Consider the following 14,505-nt stretch of genomic DNA (forward strand, 5'->3'; position numbering starts at 1 on the left):
ATTTGCATATGCAAAACAGGTCAGATTTTGTTACATTTCGCTCTGCAGATCCTGATCCACTTCCTCCTCTGTGCAGCACAGACACACACCAAACGCTGCTTTCTTACTTCCCCACCGCAACTCTTCAGACGTCAGGGTGTGCTTCCCTTGCCCCGGCCACGCTCAGCCTTGCTCGGTTTTCTGGGCAAAATGCTGAGGAAACAGCTGCAGTGCAGGGGCACATCAAGGTTGTGGCTCCTTTTATAAATAGGAGACCTCTTGCTGCTCTTCCAGCATGTCACAGGTACAGAAGGGCAGACTTGGACTGCCAGGCTCACCTGGCACCCCAGGGAAGAGGGAACGAGTTTATGTCTTGCTGCTTTGTGGTCCATCACCTCTCCCAGTCAGAGCAGCCTCCACGCATGCAGACCCCGTGGTTGTGTCTGTCCTCCAGCTGTGATGGACTCCCCATGCCCTGGACCTGCCTCCCCAGTGCCCCGGCGCATCAAAACACCTGTAGGTGCCAGGCTGGGGAAGAGTTGCAGAAAGGGTTGCTGTTTCTCACAGCGTCACCTTCAGCATCACCTGCACTGGGTCTTCCAACTCCAGAAATTATGCAGCCTTCATGTTTTCACCTGCCTGGCTGTCCTCCTCACCGTGTGTGCCTTGGACTGCTCAGAACGACGTCCCACAGTTCCCGAGTGCCCAGAGGCATCAGGGTGGTTGAGTGCAAAGCAAAACACGTGTCTGAGTGGAGAGATTAGAGAAAAAGCTAAAAGTCCCAAGAAGCCAAGTTTGAACTTATATTTTATATGCACATCTTCAATTTCCTTTTCCTGAGGCACTTTGTAGGTTTTAGCTGCCTGAGGTTGGCAAAGATGGGTTCAGCAAGGAGCCTCTTCTTTGAGTACTGTTGCTTTGGAGACCAGCTGTGTGTCAGACTGTATCCTGGTGGGAGCCACCTCCTTGGCGTGGCTGCAGGTCCTCGGTGGACTGTGGGGTTGTGTGGGGAGGGGGAGCGGAAGGGGGAACAGATGCCCAATAACCTGCTTTTCTCTTGTTCTCCCACTTGCAGAAGAAAAGGAGGGCAGCCACTGCCCGTCGGCAGCACCTGAAGGTACGTGGCACTGCTGGGGCTGGGTGAGGTGTGTCCTGACCATCCCATCTCCCATCCCGAGGCAGCCAGCTCTTGGCACTTTCCCTTCTGGAAGAGGCCACGATGCACAGTCTCAGGGTCCTCCACACCCTTCCCCACTCCTTACTGGGTCCCCACCAGTATCCCTTGCTTGGAGATGCTGGTATTGATGAGGAGCTCCCCAAGCTGCCTCTCCATCAGGGCTCTCCTTCCCTTGCCAACCACCGCTGCCCTCCTCCCTCACCTCCACTCCGTGCTGACCATCCTTCTGCTGCCTTCCAGAGTGCTATGCTCCAGCTTGCTGCCACTGAAATAGAAAAAGAAGCAGCTGCTAAAGAAGTGGAGAAGCAAAACTACCTGGCAGAGCATTGCCCTCCTCTGTCTCTTCCAGGATCCATGCAGGAACTTCAGGTAAATGCTTCTTTAACTCTTTCACTGTGCCAAAGCAGAAAAGCTTTGGCTCCATCAGGCAGCCTGGTGCATCTAGGTTGTCCTTCCCATCTTGACCCTCTTCTTACCTGTGGGTGCTCTGGAGCTGGCTGGGTGTGGAATTGGCTGGAGAAACAGCTGGGGTCTCTCTGCAAAAAAGAGAGTCTGTCTGGCAGGAAAGCTGCGTTTCTAATGACGTGTTGAGGCAGCATTTGTGTGAAGCCGGTAGCATGGAGAGCAGGAGCTGGCCTGTGAGCTACTCTTCACCATCTGATCTTGACCCAATCTGGTCTTCTGGACCGAGGTCTTTCAGAGCCAGAGTGGTCAGGAGAGAGGAATCACGTGTGTGAGTCCTAGCAGTCAACATCCCTCTGCTTTTCCTCCCAGGAGCTGTGCAAAAAGCTTCATGCCAAGATCGAGTCAGTGGATGAGGAGAGGTATGACACAGAGGTGAAGCTACAGAAGACTACCAAGGAGGTGAGTTTCCACTGGAGCCATCCCTCAGAGGAGTCTCCAGCCCATCTTTTGTGCCTCCCTGTGCCTCTTGGGTCCATCTCATGAAAACCATGCCCTGCCTCTCTCTCTGCCCACCATGTTTTGTCCCCCTGCAGCTGGAAGACTTGAGCCAGAAGCTGTTCGACCTGCGGGGCAAGTTCAAGAGGCCCCCCCTGCGCAGGGTGCGCATGTCTGCTGATGCGATGCTGCGGGCCCTGCTGGGCTCCAAGCACAAGGTCTGCATGGACCTTCGAGCCAACCTGAAGCAAGTCAAGAAGGAAGACACCGAGAAGGTACTCCTTCCCTCTCCCCTGTGCCCGTACAGGAGTTGGCCCCCATTTTTTGGGAGGCTTATGCCTCTCTGTACGAAAGAGAGGGTTGACGGTGAGCCGTTATCTGTAATGTCCTTCTGCTCAGTATTTCCTCCTTTGGCACCCATGATGTTGAAAAAGGAGAGTGCAGCCCAAAAAGATGTACACCATGGGTGGAATTGGGTTCCTCTAGCTGACATGAGGTTTTCCATGGGTGAATGGGTGAAGGGCCCCACCTGGGTGGGTTCTCACCCAAGGGCCACCGCTTGCACCCATGCGCCCGTCCCTCCCCCAGGAGAAGGACCTCCGTGATGTCGGCGACTGGAGGAAGAACATCGAGGAGAAGTCTGGCATGGAGGGCAGGAAGAAGATGTTCGAGGCTGGCGAGTCCTAAGCACCTGCCACTCCACACCCGTCCTCTGCTCCCTCCTGTCCCCGCTGTCCCCTCGGGCTCAAGGGCACTGACTGGGTGCTGTTTCTCTCTGGTTTGGCGAAGAGCTGCGTCCTGGCAGCAGTGGTGTAAATAAAGCTTTGGTGGGAGAGGCGGGTGTTGCCTGCCTGGGGGGACAGACCCTGACCCATGCAGTGTGCCAGCAGGGTCTGCCCCCACTGTGGGGGTCCTGGTGGGGACGGGCAGGCTTTGATGGGGGCGGCGCTGTAGGGATTCAGGTGGGGCACCTCTCTGCTCTTGGTTCCCCACTGGAGCTGAGGATGCTTGTCCCCCTCGTTGCAGGGAGGAAGGGTGAGGCCGTGCTACCGTGCTCTGCTGGCATCCTCCTGCCAATCTGCTGCTGGCCGTGTCCTTCAGCGGTGGCAAAGACATGAAGGCATAAGAGTCCAAGCCCCAGCAGGTGTTGCAGGACCTCCACCCATGGTGGCAACAGGGGGAAGCTGCAGGGAAGGAATAGAGCTGGGACGGGAGGTGAGGGGCGATGGCCACAGAGCAGAAGCAGACCCTTTGGCTCCAGCGGCCTTTGAGGTGCAAAGTCAGGAGAACCTCGGCAGCTCCTGTGGCAGCACCCCAGTACCCAGTGCACTATAGAGTGCTGTGGTTCAGAGGTGCTGGCTGTCCCCAAAGCGGCATGGACAGCTGGGGAGCAGCGGGTCACCCCTCTCCCTGCCATGGTGTGGGTATCTGTGCCCCCGGCTTTTGCTTTGGGTTAGCCCAGTACTTTCCAATTTCGAGCTGCTAGCAGAGGCAAAACCTTAAAATAGTCCCAATGGTTTTAAAAAAAAAAAACAACAAAAAAAAACCCAGCCAAATTTGCCTTCCCTCTGCCCCTCTCCCATCCCCCCAAACCCTCAGCCCGTGAAGTTTCCGGCACAGCTCACTTCTGCCGAGCACAGGAAAAGCGAAACGGCAGCAGCATCCTTGTGCCGGAGCTGTCTGTGGGGCCGCCACGCCGGCTGGGGGAGAAGATGTCAGACTCGGAGGGGTGCCAGGAGGGCGCGGAAGGTGTCAACAGATTGGGAGATGAGTCCTCCGAGGAGAGTGAGAGGTGAGGCCTGGGGACTGGGTACCCCAATGCCACAGCTGCCTTCCAGTCCTGGGAAACTGGGAGGGGTGATGGTGGCGAAGGAGGATTCGCAGCCAAAACGATGATGACCCATGAGGTTGCAACGGGTCAGATGCCCTCGCAGGTGCTTGACAAGCTCCTTCAGTTAGGGAGAGACCTAGACTGCCTAAAGGTCTCATCTTTGAATTTCAAAGCCCTTGGAAGGGGGTTCGATCAAGTGGGGAACCGCAGCTCCAGCAGCGGGCAAGCTCAGCAAGGGATCTGGCAACCCAGACCTGCTGTGCAGTTGGCATCAGCCTCATCTTTAAGACCAGCTGGTGGAGACCAGCCACCTCCTCTCCTTGCAGCAATCAGGGGCATTTCTGATTTCCTGCCATGTCCCCTCTGCCTCTAAGCAAATTAGCCTGGCAAGGTTTCCAGCTAGTCGCTGTAAGGTTGCACATCCCCCTGTGCCTCCGCTGTGCTTCATTGTTTTATCGGCAGAGCTTGTAAAATTGGGGGTCTGTTTGCCCCAACGAGGATGGCTTCCCATGGGGGTTAGAAGGAGACGGTGGCAGAGACCACGTCTGTCAGTATTGAGGTGTGTCACCCAGAAGGACTCAGATTTGGACTGGATTCAGGCTGAGCATCCAGGGAGCTTGGGGGAGTGGGCTGCCTGATTTTTTGCCTCCAGCTTCAAAGCTCGCATTAGCATTTCTCCCCAAGGCTTCTGCGAGCCAGCGCAGTTAATGTTGATAGGAGAAAAACCAACCCAAGCCTTAAGTGACAATAAGAGGAGAAAGGTGTGTGTGTCATCTCCTGTCACTAGTGGTGGCAGTAGTGTTTTGGCTGACACCTGACAGCAATTAGCCTGTGCTGAAGACTTGACTGGAAGCTTCAAAAGGCGCTGGAAGGCTCTGTGTTTGACTCTGCTGAAACAAAAGGGAAGCCTGGGCTGTTGGGGGGGCACAGGGCTTTCTCAGTGTGGTCTGTGGGATTCCCAGCATTGCTCCAGCCTGGCTGTGTCTCCGCCGCAGGCTCAGCTCACCTCGCAGGAGCAAGGAGCAGACGCTGAAGGTGGCCCCAGGGAACTGGTCCTTCTTGCTGCAGTGGGTGCCAGGGCGAGCTGGCGGGGGCTGCCGGGGAGGCAGGGTCACCTTGTTCCCCTCTCTGTTTCCTGCTGGAGTTTCGGCTAAATAAAAGGCTGTCTGGAGGGGTCTGCTCTGTACTACTCCAACCCTTACAGCCTTTGGAAGCTTGTTCACAAGATGTGTATATGAATACTGGTGGCAGGGGGGCACGGCCCTTCCTCCCTAGCTGCGTCTCAGAATTTTGATGGAGTATGAAACTTGATGGAGAAGAAGTAGCGAGCAAAAGTAACTTCCTTTTTGTTTTTAAAAGATAGAGCATTACTTTCTCTCCCAACTTGTGTAATAGTTTCATGTGCAGCTCTAAACTTCTACTGCTTTTACTTGCGCTACTTAAACGCTTGCGAGGCTCTGGTGATTTCCACTCCCAAAATGGAGGAAGGAAGCGTTTACTTGCTGTTCAGGGCTGCCTTTTCTCACCCTGTGGCTAGCTCATCTCTCTGATCTCCTCTCCTTGAAGACAAAGCTCTTTTCAAGCTGACCTGTGTATGGATGGAGTCAGGATGGTGCTCCTAAGACAGTTTAAGGTGTGCTAGAGATATGAGCAGTGAGCCTTGTGATGGAGCTGCCAGGAGAGTAAACCCCAAGGCTCCCTGGTGTAAAAGCACAGCGAGGAGATACGGGGAGAAAAAAGGTGCTGGGGTTTGCATAAACAAGGAACCTTATCTAACTGTGCCCAGTGTATATAGAAGAGGAACTTGCATTGGGAAACATCCTAGAAATCCTAATTTGGACCTAGCTTACTCTGTTTCCCCATAAAAATGGGGACATGCTGTCAAAGTCTTCCGCCACCCCTGTAACACCACCTAAACCTAATTGGTGTTATGCTTTCTTCCGTGGACTGGAATTGCAATATAGGAAACCACTGCAGCGTAAGCCTGATGCGAAGCCTTCCCAAAAGAAGTGAGAAGCTGGGGCAGGCTCTGGGGAGGTGGCTGCTTGGGTTGTCCTGCCCTGGTGGGACAACATGGTGCAGGATGAAGGAGCCAATGCTCCTGCCTTGATGGTTGGAGGCTGGGAGCCCAAGGTGTGGAGGAAGCCTGCCTTACACCAGGGCTGGATAACCTGGTGTGTATTGGGTCTGTTATTTAGAGCTCTGGAGGCTTCAGGCAGCCCCTGACCTTAGTTGCTGCACCCACGGCTGTGGACATGCCCATGGCCTGGGCCGTGCTCTGCAGGGTATTTGCACCTGAGCAGGAGCATGGCTCACGAGGCAGGTTTCTCTCTCCTATGGGGTCTGAGATGAGAGATCAGTCTCTCTCAGATTCTCCTATCTCCTTCCTTCTGGGGGCTTCCTACCCCATGAGCTGTGAGGAGTCCTTGGCAGCCCATGTATGGTCACTGCTCTGCTGCACTAGCAAGCCCTGGTCTTTCCTTCACCATGTCTATCCCCAGCTGTCTCGAATTCTCCAGATCCTTAGAGGAGTCTCAAGGGCCTGTGCTAGGATGACTGCTGTTGCTAAGTATACACTCGTGGTTGGAAGGAGGTTATCTGGGAAAACTGATATGTGGAGAGTCTTTGGACCCCTCGGCACACCGGATTCCTTGGAGGAGGGATGGAGGGATGGCTGATCCCTGCTCAGGAGTAACTGGTCACAGTTTGACCCAGCCGGACACATTAAAGTGCAAAAATAGTCGGGAAACAAACAGGGGAGGGCCAGATGGATAGTTTTATGAAGCTGGGCAATACTTTAGCTTTTCCAAGTTGGATACAGGTGCCCTGGTAGGGGCATTAGGGATAAGGAACTGTCTCTAATTATAGGGAGGTATCAGGTGCCTTCACTGCCCCTTTCTCCTTGCAAAAAAAAACCCCACAGCCTGGCTTGCCCTGCCTCGCCTCTGAGCTTATTTTGCAATGTAAAGCTCTGGGTTTGGAGGAATATGTTAAAGTAGAGGATTGCCCAGCGGCCTTTATTTGGATTTTACTTTTTTCAAGCCACAGAAGACTGCGGGCTGGAGGGCTGGCTGTTTTAAAACTCTTGGGGTGAAGTCTGGCTCTGAAGCTGGTGGGAATCCCTTTGTCCCTGGGTTTTGGAGAGACCTGGCTGTGAGGAGGGGTGGATGGCTGTCCCAGGGACCATTGTGGGGGCTGCCGAGAGGAGGTTTTGCCAGACCAGCATTGCTGGGGTGCGGTGATAAAGCACTACTTCTGGGTGCAGTGGTGCTGGGGCTCCTGCTTGTCTGGAGGAAGGGGGGCAGAGGCAACCGCCCAGCCTGTACCCCCAAGGCACCCGACTCCTCTGATTGTGGGAGGCCCAGGCACCCCCCGGCCGCAGCCCATGATGGGGTGAGCTCTGCTCGGCCAGATTTGTCTGACAGCACAGATAAATCTACAGCAATGAGTAAAGCAAAGATGTCCAGGCAGAGTTTTGGGGCGTGATGAGGTCTTTACCGCTTGCATGGAGCAGATGGGCATCCCCCAGGGTGGAAGTGTCTCCAAGGGAGAACTGCTGTCAGGGGATATGATGGCACTTTGGGACAGGGTGGTGTCCTGGCCTTGGGATGGAGAGTGGGGACAGCTCGGAGTCTGCTTGCAGCCGTATGGGCTTTCCCAAGTTTGCTGCAGGTGAAGGAGGATGAGCACTGCTCCATCGGCACGGCTGAGTTAAGCCTAGAGATGTGCAAGATCTGTGGGGGGATATTGGGGAAGGAGGGAGGAAAGAGGGAGTTTTTTTCCACCCTCCCTGGTCTGGATATCCTCCTTGGCCATGTGGGATTTGTACGGTGTGTGGCTTCAGGAGGTTTCAGGCCTTTCCCAAAATCTGGAAGCCCTTTTTCTAGCTGTAACTGAAAGGGTAGAAGGTACCACAGCTGGCTCCACGGCAATGAAGTGGTTAACCTCGGCGTGCCCTGGGGATCCTGGCCCCCTCTGCTCTGACCCCCATGACCCCGCTAAGGCAGCCCTGGCCGATGCTCTGCCGGCACCCCCCTTCTCATCCATCACCCCTGGGACCCAGGTGCTTGGCTGCGGGGTCTGTGCAGTGGCCGAGCAGACTCCTTGCTGCCTCTGTCAGGACACTGACTTGCATCTGGGCAGGCCGCGGGGCCGGGAGGTGCTCTGAGGCCTTGTTGGTGCCATTTTCGTTGGGAACAGCCTTTTCTTTGGGGAGGTGGGAGTCTTGGTCCAAAGAAAGTCGTTGCCCAGGCTTCAGGGGGGACTGGTGGCTGCCAAGCTCCTGGGACTGTAATCTGGCTCCCACTGAGGGCACAAACCAGCTGTGCTCCTCAGAGGCTCAGAGGAGATGCCATAAGGATTTGCTGCCCTTCATCCTCCACGTGCCCTCCTGGTACAGTTTGGATACACAAACCTGTCCAGGAAGGACAGTTCCCGCTCGCCCAGCACAGGCGAGGGAGGGCTCTGCTCTGCCCAAGGCAACACCCAGCTTGTGCAGGAGCTTTGATCTCCTGTAGCTGCAGTTCCTGTTCCCTTAAGATGAGTCCCATGAGATCCTCTCACCAAGTTAGTCTTTGAGCTCACTGAGGAGGTGCTTTGGCATCCTTTGAAGCCAAATGCATGAGGAATGGGTTCTCATGGGGTGGCTCTGTTCTCCTCAAGCCTTTTGGAAGGAGAAACCTTGAGGATGTACATCAGTGAAAGGAAGACACAGGGTGTATTTGCATGATAGGGACTCTTTACCCAGGTTGTGCTCAGGGTCATGGTCATCTGGTATATGGGTCGAAAATATGTCCTAGGAGGTGCTGCGCATGCTGGGAAGGCAGCTGTCCTGCATGGCATGACTGCAGCATGATGGGTACTAGAGCAGCTCCTACATGACCAGCCAAGGTCAGTGTCACTGTGGTGGGTGCTCTGTGGCTATCCCAATGGCCTACTGCCTCGGGGCAAAGATGATGGGTTATCTCTACTGCAAGGCCAGACAACTGATGTTGAGATGTTTAGCAAGGTGAAGAGATGCCCTAACTGTAGGACTCACCCACTGTGGATTGGGTACCCAGAAGAGGTGGTTTCCTGTTGTACCTGTGTGACACCTGCTAGGCCTTGGCAAGTGTCTTAGGTAACCCAAGGCATCCTCAGTGGCACTTGACACCTATGTGTAGGCATCTGAATTGCTTCCTGATTTCCTAATATCACCTAGGAAGCACAGCCCACTGCTGAGATTTGAGCCGAGCTCTCCTGAGGTTTGGCTAGGTATCTTGCAGTCCTCAGCCTGTCCAGGTGCTCTACAGGGGCTCAGTCATTAATGGGTTAACCAAGGCTGCTTGGAGCCCGTGTGTGTTTTCCTTGCCAGTGTATCCATCCTAAGTCCTAACACACACCAGATGTGTGAGACAGCCGCTGGAGTGTCTTAATCCCAGGTTTCGGCACTCGGAGTTGTCTTTCTCATGGGCAGGTCTGCAGCAGCTTTCTGGGAGCTCTACCGCTGCTCGTGCAATGCCTGAGCAGAGAGGCTGGCAGCCCCCATCTTCTGCAGGAGAATTTGCAGCAAGGCAGGACGAAATATCTTCTCTTATTTGCTGCTTCAAACAAGCCACTCCTGGGATGGGCTGCTGGGACTGGCAGCAGAGCTGATGCTGATAGCTCCATCTTGAGTCCCATGCGGTGAGCGTTAAACCCGGGAGCTGCTTGGGTTCACCCTATCTCAAAGGAGCAGTGGTGGTTCATACCAGCCTGATGTGCCTGAGAACTGTCCAGGGAATACATGGGTAAAGAGGAAAATTCATGAGCAAGCCCAGCTGGATTTATTAATGAATGGGAATGGCAAACCTTGGAGCCACCTGGGAGCCACTGGCCTGAGATGTGCAAGACTGTTTGTTTGGAGCTCGGTTTATTTGGATTTATCTTGCTATTGCACAGACGTGTAGGCCCAAATGCTTTTGCTGGTGTACATCAGCATCGTCCTGCTGCCTGCCATAAAGCTGTCCCAGTTTGCAGTAGCTGGAGGTCTTCAGTTCTTTCGCTTACGCGCTCATTTTGAAATGGATCCTTTGCTAGGGATTGATTCTGCATTACCAAGGAGCCTCTCTGCCAGCTCTAGGTGTCTGTTGCTTGCTGCAGCTAAATAGACAGTACGTACAATGCCTTTTATCAAGCCCTTGCCAGACAGTTTGGAAAATATGATCTGTTCTTCTGTGCTTGTGCCTGCATGTGCTTTTCTGCTGCAAAAGCAGTTTCCTTTCCAGTGAGAGCTTACTCTGGAGCCATTAGCATTGACCAACCCTGAACTATTGACAGACCCCAAACAGTCATGACTGCCAGGCGTTTGGGAGGGGCAAGGTTCTCCCCCAATAAAATTGATGGCAATAATTATTTCCTCTTAAATTCAGCTTCTCTTTGCAGTCGTCACTTAGCTTCACGTAACGGGAGCTGACAGCAGAGTGTCTGAGCTGAGCTGTCCTCAAGGACAGATTAATGTGATACACAGGCTGTGCATCCGTGCTCTGGTGGGGCTTCGCCTTCCTTGGGGTGGCATTTATCTCTTCTCCTGCTTCTCCAATCCAGATGCCATCTGCCTGCATATGGCCTTAGCCACCCTTGTGCAGAAAGGCTCATCGTTGGGCCTTGCTTTGAAGCATTAATGACTGTCCTGCCCCTTGACAGAGGCACGTGTTGGTCTTAAGCTCTTTGGATACATGAAGATCCTTTTGCCTGCGCTTTCGTAACAGTTCCCATCTTTTGCCCAGCTTGGTGAGGGAGGCATGAGTGGATATTGGCAAGCTGAGATTCGATGCCTTTCCCCAGGACAAGGTGCAGCTTGAAGTGAGGGTATAGCTTGGAATCAGGAACTGTTAGATGATGCTTGGGGGTTCCTTCTTATCCATTAGTCTACCCTGACCCCAGCTGGAGTATCTGGCCCGGCAGTGTGACTCAGGAATTAATGGTTACTAAAACTGCTTGTGTTGCACAATGCGGTGCTACATCAGAGGCTCGAGCCAGCTGCAGATGAGCTAATAAGTTTATATTGGGCAGAAGCTGTATTTCACTTCTTGAAAGCTGTGCTGTGCTGGTCAGCTGAGCGGCATGGCTTGGGCACGGGGCTGTACTCACACCGCAGTACTATCCTACAAGCCCATCAACAAAATGTGTTGCTCGGCTTTGGGTGATGCTTAAATACATCACGTGGATGCCACTCAGTGAAAGAACGTGGTGCCTCTATTATGGACTGCGACGCTCTTGTGCTAAACATGGGAGATGTCTGAAGGTGTCTTCAGCTGCCCAGTGTCCATCCACCTGGCCAAAGCGAAGGCCACTCCATTTATTTTAAGTGGACACTCCAAGTTCAAACTCATTCAGTGGCTTTCCAAGCCTTGGTGAGCAAATACTAGTGACATGGCAACGTGATGCTGTAAGAGAGCCTTTTTTAGACATTTCCTACAGTGTCTGCTGGTGGGGGGACAACCTCTTGGCAGCAGTTACCTATGGCTTATTCATTCTGGCTGGAGTCCTTTGTCCTGCTTCTTGGCCCTGCATACAGAGGCATCCCAAAGAGATGGAGTCAGTCTCCTCGGGGCCAGTAGTTCTCCTCTTGTCCTGTAATGACCCTCCTGTGTGGGCTGGGAGTGTCTTATCTGCAGCCATTGTTTTGTCTTCCTGTCTCTTTCCCAATGGCCTTGTTGATTTAACCTAATATATAGATACGGTGCATGCTGCAGTAACCAAGCTGGCTCAACGTGCTGGACCAGCTGCATTCCTCCAGGGCTTGGCTGAGTCACTGGGCCTTGGCCCTGGTCTGTAAACCCGGATGGTAGCTCACCGCAGTGTCTCTCCCTGTTTGCACAGCACCTAGTGCAACAGGGGCTCTGATCTCCTTTAACCATGCTGGCTGCCCAGTTAATGCTTGCACCACCTCTCTTCGCTTCCCTCCTCCCCTCTTCCTGAATGCAGCTTTCAGATGTTCCTTTTGGTTCCTTCTCCCTTAGTCTCCTCAGCCTTTGCCCTCATTTTTGTCACCTCTGGAGCAAAAGCCTCTCCATCATAAGATGAGGCTTGTAAGCTTGAGTCTCCCCTCTCACTGAGAGATGAAGCAAAATCTTGGGATTTTAGGTTCATGGATGTAGCCATGAAGAGCTCTACAGGGAGGGTCCCTCTGTTCTGCGTGAGGGTGAGGGGCAGCAGTGGGGTAGAGGAAGAGGGATGATCCTTCTAGACTCGGCTTCCTCTCACTCTCATTTCTGCCTCTTTGGATGTCACAGGAAGAAAATCATCACTGATCTCAAGCCAAGTACTTCAGACTTAGTATGGCACGGTGTTTGTTGACTCTTTGGACCCAGCCCACAATTATACATGTTCTTCATGGTGCTCCTCTGAGAGCGTAGGCCAGGCAAAAGCTCTGAGCCAAGACAGCTCCCGCCTACAGCAACCCCCTCCCTGAACACCCGTGGGGTCACGTGTTGGCTTGGGAACGTCCCCTCCTGACTCATGGCCAGGGCAGAGGAAGGCTTGTTGGGGAGCATCGCTGGGACTGGACTCCTTCCCCTGCGCCCTGAGCTAATCGCACAGATGAGACGCCCTGCCCTCCTGACAGCACGCTTCTGGAGCTTGTAACGAGCTGTTCTGGTGTGAAGGAGACAACGTGCTGCTTTTGGCTGCTAGGCGCTCTGTTTCCTTGAGATTATCTCTGGCTGCCTGCTTTGGCCTCTGTATTTGGCTGCCCAAAAGTGAGTGCTGGTAGCGTAAGCTGAACTGAGCTAAATGGGAATTAGGGATGAAGGTGAGATGGGCAAACCCTATCCATCAGGCTAATGTGAAAATCACACCGTCTACACAGCTGATGTACCAACTGGTGTGCCCCTCTCACTGAACCAGGGCTCTCATGGGGCTGGGCAAGCGCTGATGCCTGCCAGGCTGGTTTCAAAGCAGCGGCTGCATGTGCATGGTAAAGAGAGGTTGGGGAGGTGATGGGATAGGGAGAGAGGCTTGGGATAGTGGAGGGAAAGATGCATCACTTAGAAGGCAAAATGGAAACCTCCATCTACTCCATCATCCTAGGAGGGCTCCTGGTGGAAGTGCAGGATCTGTGGCTGAGACAGGGCTGCTTAGTCCTTGCTGAAGAGGTGAGGCTGTTCCTGTGAGAACATCTTCTCTGGGTGGGATCCCACCACTGATATGCAGGCATGGTCCTCTGGAAACCATGCTGACAGCTGGTGGCACCTAAAAAGGACTGGTCTTAGAAGCGACTGTATGTTGGGGCTCATGCTGATGGTGCTTTGCATCCTGGCGATATTGGAGAAAATTGCTTGGGCTGTGTTTCTTTTCTAACAAGACTAAAGTCTTTTTGTTTCTTTTTTCCTAGACCATGTGTTAGCCTCCCACTGATTTTGCAACTAGTCCCACATAGCAGAGTGATTGTGTAATTAACGGGAACTGGTGCGGCCCTATCTCTCTGGGACTCCCGCCCTCCTTCCCACAGCAATGGAGCCAGACTTGCTCCCTCCCGGCGTCTCACCTTCGCTGCTTCCCCTGCTGCTGGGAAGAGTTCTGGGAAGCTCCTTGGTGCCCTGGAGCATGTTTCTGGGTGCCTCGGGCATCTCCGCTCCTGTAGCAGGGTGTGGTTTTGCTGCGGGGATTTATGGTAGTTCTTCTAGCTTAAACTATGCCAAAAAATAACAGCTGAATTAATTCTTTGTTTTTCTTCCCGTGTCCGCTGTACTCCTACCCAGTTCCTGGTGGGAACAGGAGGTTTGTTTTTGTGAAAGGATACAAGCAGCTGTGGGACTGATGCTGACCTTACTGTTCTTGGATACATGGTATGAGTCAGACTGATGCACCCGGGCTTGGCAGCAGGCAAGGGAGGAGAGGGGACCAAAGGTGCCTCTGTTCTGCGGGGTGATGGTGTGCGATTTCTCCTGCACCACTCTTTCTCTGTGGTCCCTTAGGCCCAGCCTTTGTGCTTTTGGATAGTGGGTGTAAACCTTCCCTGTCCCATGGAGACAGGGATGCATCACTGAGGGTGCACAGTTCCCTCCTTCTTGCAAGCTGTGAGTTTAGAAAAAGGGTCCTGCTCTGCTCTCCTCTCCCTGTGGTCCTGCAGGACCCTGCTGATGCTGGAGGAAGGCTAAGTTTCCTTGTATCTGCTGTATGTCTTAAAGATGAAATCCAGGGAGAAGGGCAGGAAACCTTTCCCAGAGGTCAAGTAGCACAGTCACCTTGTGAAGGCTGGAGAATTTTCCAGGCGGAGTTCAGCACTGGGAATTTCTCTCCCCGGGAGCAATGCAGAGCTGAGCCTGCTGCGATGTAGGGACTCATGTCCTCTCTGCTTCACTTCTGGTGTTTCCAAACAATCTTAGCATCTTAGACCAGAAAGAGCTAACGTTGCGACCTCTCTCTTGTCCTGGATTTTGTCATCCAGCGGGGTTTTAATCCACTCCGTTCATTGAAGGCTCCCATCTCTGAGAGACAGACAGTCCTGGGCTCAGAGTAGAAGTCTCCCAAGTGCTTACAAGAGGAGGAGCTCACAATGGCATCCTCCAGGAGACAAACCCTGGTGTCAAGGCGGGGGAACCGATGGCTTCTCCCCCTGCCCCTTTGTGCAGAAGATCTCACCTCCAGTATGTAG

General features: G+C 53.5%; 2 protein-coding genes across 2 annotated transcripts in view; both read left to right on the forward strand.

Moving 5' to 3' along the window:
- Positions 1-1,080: 1,080 nt before the first annotated feature.
- TNNI2 (troponin I2, fast skeletal type) lies at positions 1,081-2,743 on the forward strand. The gene is made up of 5 exons (XM_009981158.2): positions 1,081-1,096; positions 1,397-1,525; positions 1,931-2,020; positions 2,155-2,331; positions 2,645-2,743. Exons 2-5 carry the CDS (start codon positions 1,403-1,405, stop codon positions 2,741-2,743), a joined length of 489 nt encoding a protein of 162 aa, XP_009979460.2. The 5' UTR covers positions 1,081-1,096; positions 1,397-1,402.
- A 965-nt stretch (positions 2,744-3,708) lies between these two features.
- Positions 3,709-14,505, forward strand: part of LSP1 (lymphocyte specific protein 1) — a 50,863-nt gene continuing 40,066 nt past the window's right edge. Inside the window, 1 exon segment of the mRNA XM_009981159.2 lies at positions 3,709-3,848. Coding sequence (XP_009979461.2) covers positions 3,769-3,848 — 80 coding nt within the window. The 5' untranslated portion in view covers positions 3,709-3,768.

The sequence above is a fragment of the Tauraco erythrolophus genome, chromosome 6 (assembly GCF_009769465.1).
Source record: "Tauraco erythrolophus isolate bTauEry1 chromosome 6, bTauEry1.pri, whole genome shotgun sequence".
Classification (NCBI taxonomy): Eukaryota; Metazoa; Chordata; class Aves; order Musophagiformes; family Musophagidae; genus Tauraco; species Tauraco erythrolophus.